General features: G+C 44.7%; 1 protein-coding gene across 1 annotated transcript in view; it reads right to left on the bottom strand.

The window, feature by feature from the left end:
- The window catches only part of dock2 (dedicator of cytokinesis 2), a 152473-nt gene that overhangs the window by 12792 nt on the left and 135776 nt on the right, over positions 1-3905 (bottom strand). Inside the window, exons 36-37 of the mRNA XM_083651749.1 lie at positions 2679-2769; positions 1238-1345 (exon numbers count right to left, since the gene is read on the bottom strand). Of these exons, the coding sequence (XP_083507875.1) occupies positions 1238-1345; positions 2679-2769 (199 nt within the window). The remainder of the gene's footprint in view (positions 1-1237; positions 1346-2678; positions 2770-3905) is intronic.

The raw sequence follows: 3905 nt of genomic DNA, 5'->3' as shown, positions 1-3905 counted from the left end.
GTATGACAGCAGGTACACAACAGCATCTACTGTGCAGACAGTATGGCACGTACACAACAGCATCTACTGTGCAGACAGTATGACAGCACATACACAACAGCATCTACTGTGCAGACAGTATGACAGCACATACACAACAGCATCTACTGTGCAGACAGTATGACAGCACATACACAACAGCATCTACTGTGCAGACAGTATGACAGCACATACACAACAGCATCTACTGTGCAGACAGTATGACAGCACAGTACACAACAGCATCTACTGTGCAGACAGTATGACAGCACGTAAACAACAGCATCTACTGTGCAGACAGTATGACAGCAGCTACACAACAGCATCTACTGTGCAGACAGTATGACAGCACATACACAACAGCATCTACTGTGCAGACAGTATGACAGCACGTACACAACAACATCTACTGTGCAGACAGTATGACAACACATACACAACAGCATCTACTGTGCAGACAGTATGACAGCACGTACACAACAGCATCTACTGTGCAGACAGTATGACAGCACGTACACAACAGCATCTACTGTGCAGACAGTATGACAGCACATACACAACAACATCTACTGTGCAGACAGTATGACAGCATGTACACAACAGCATCTACTTTTTAAAAGGCACAGAATTGGAAAGTGGATTTTTTTTTTGCTACATGTTTGTGCAACCCGTATTGAATTCATGGACTTTTGTCTTAAAGGTACAGGATGGACAAACACCATCTGTATTTGCCACGATGCACCAATGCATGCACATAGGCATTGGACACACATGCACACACACGCACACACACACACGCACACACACCCACGCGCACGCACACACACACACACACACACACACACACACACACACACACACACACACGCACACAGGCGAAGATTTATTTTGCAGTACTTTTACTCCGTTTACTTCTTGCTGTACGTAATTCAGAAAGCTGTGTCAAAATACCATTAACAAAATCATATCTTATTCTTAACTATCCTGCCAAATACTTTTCACAGCCAAAGTAAATCATTTCTCCCGAGTGATTTGGGGCAACATTTTATGTACCCATTTTTGGGTCCTGTTCAACACTTGAAAAAACAGCACATTACTTAGCGTAGCCAGTGTCTAGGGAAGAGAAAACTAATACATCTCGGAGGCAGTAAGTGCATAATGTGACGTGCGTTTACTCTAAGCATGTAAGATATATGACACATGGTAAAGGCATGCTGACCTTGCCCTTGTCAAAGTAGGTGATGATGGTGTCGTAGAGAGTTTCTTTGAGCTGCCGCTGGGTTTGGGAACCGTGGAACTCAGTGTGGCTGCACATATCATCTGACCACTGCCATGGAGAGAGGGAGGAAGAGAGAGATGGAGCGAAGGACACAGAGAGTACAATACAAGTGAGATGCGAGTGGGAGTTTAGACAATTTAATATTGTTGAAACGAACAAAACAAAAGAAAAAGAACAAACAACCACGCCGCCCGCTTCTTGCTGTTCCATTTGTCATTGTTAAAACAGATCTTAAGATTAGGGGAGGGCGAAGGACTTAAAAGTGAACTGACAGAGTTTTTCCTTTGCGATATAAATCTATATTAGCACTGCCACTGACCCAGCAGTGCACAAAAACACAGACTACAACGCTCATTCATCACAGAAATTAGATCTAGTTCATTCAATCATTAGATATGAAATTACACACAATCCGCTTTCGAAACCACAACAATAGAAGGACATAATTAAATCCTATACTGAATTCAGCAGGCAGATGCTAACTGGTATGGAAGTATGCAGGTATTTTCCTTTGGTTCATGGCTGGTACATTCTGCATGCAGGCGTTGTGTCACTGGCAATCTTTTTATGCTCCGTCTGTTGTTAAATAATGCATAAACAAAAAACTTTCATATACAAAACTTGTCCTGCAGCCAGAAAAATAATGTTTGAGGCCATAATGACGGCTGGATGCTGTTGTAGTCTGTTTAATTGCTAGCTTACTGTGCTAGCTGCTTAGGCTAGTGGGTGTGTGTAGTCTGTTTAATTGCTAGCTTACTGTGCTAGCTGCTTATAATGATGGCTGGATGCTGTTGTAGACTGTTTAATTGCTAGCTTACTGTGCTAACTGTTTAGGATTACAGCATGCTGTGTGTTCCAGCTGGCTCTTTACATTAGTGTGAACTGGGCATGGCCCGGGCTGACAGTGGAGATGGATGGCGACTATAAAAACTGTTAGAGTTCAACTGCTTTGATGTAATGGCACTAGACAGTAGAGAGAGATAGATAAAGAGAGAGAGAGAGAGAGAGAGAGAGAGAGAGAGAGAGAGAGAGAGAGCGATGCCCCGATGCCACTGTCCCTCTCTGTGAGCGGTGTCCCATAAAAGAGGTGAAGAGAAAAGTGAGGACACACACACACAGACACACACATACGCGTGCACACGCACACCGACAGATACACACATGCATGGCACAGACACACAGATTGCATCAATCATCTTAGTGATCCAGCCAACCTCTGAGCTTCATTATGTTGGAGGCCAGTGCCGTGGCGAGCACTTATCAACCAATCAAAAACTCCCACAGACAAGACAAGCCATCGAGGCCAGCACCGGGTCCAGCGTTCAACGACCCTATCAACAATCTCACTCAGTGTGTGTGTGTGTGTGTGTGTGTGTCCTACCTTGAGCAGGCGAGAGTGGAGCAGCAAGGTGTAGGCTGCCTCTGTGTAGTTCTCTCCATCCAGATGAAGGTCCCTCAACTTGTAGAGGTATCTGTATGCACATGCACACACACACACACACACACACACACACACACACAAGGTCATAGAGGTGAAATTAATTGAATATGCAGTTCATACACTTCCCCACTAGATGCCACTGTTAAACAACTTGAACAGCACACCGAACTACATTGGCAATGGCAATCACAATATTATGCCAACCTACAGTGGCATAAGGCCTGCAAATGGAAAATGTATCCCCAGTGTCTCACCCCCCCCCCCCCCACACACACACACACACACACACACACACCACCTCTCTATCTCTCTTGCACACACACAATCATTTTCATACACTCATACATACCATCAGATGTGATGGATGGAAAAGCTGTCACACATACACGCACGCAAGCATGCACGCATGCACGCACGCACACACACACACACACACACACACACACACACACACACACACACACACACACACACACAAACACACACACACACAAACATCTACCTAAAAATAAGAATTCACCAAGCGTGTTCCTATGAATAAACCATGGCGGTATGACTGATGACATGGCACAGTGATGTGTTCATGTCTGCCTGATGTTTGGGAACCCATGGTTATCTTATAAGCCTGCCAGGGAAGAAAACAGGTGAACCAAACTGACTTTGACCCTTTTACAATGTTTCTGTTTTTTAGCTGTGATCGTTCTGTCTGTCTCCATCTCCGCTCGGTCTGTCTGACTAAACTTTTTTTTTTTTTTTTTTTGCCACAAGAGGGCCGGAGGCTGGCCTCGATTATTTATGAAAGCAGAAAAGAGTGGCTCCTAGGTGTTTTTAAACGAGCAGTTATCTGTCTGCGAGGAGGGGAAGCATCGAAGGGTCAATCAGTCATCCTGTCCGTCTAAATGTTGAATGTTTGCGCCTGTCTCACTTTCTCATCAATTTCACACCTCGTCTCATCTTCCTCCTACAATATCTCTTTGCTGTCACTTTTTAACCCACTCACTCACAGTCACATGTTATTCTGGCTGTCTTCCAGCTCCATTGGTTGTGACAATCCTGAGCGCTATTGACAGTGTGAATTAAGAAACGAGCGCAAATTTGCAGTGTAGCTGCCACCAGATATGCCAACCAACATGTGGACCAACCAACACGTGGACCAACCAACATGTG

This window comes from Poromitra crassiceps, assembly GCF_964638095.1.
Source record: "Poromitra crassiceps genome assembly, chromosome: 15".
NCBI classification, from domain to species: Eukaryota; Metazoa; Chordata; class Actinopteri; order Beryciformes; family Melamphaidae; genus Poromitra; species Poromitra crassiceps.
This window is presented reverse-complemented; position numbering and strand designations above follow the sequence as displayed.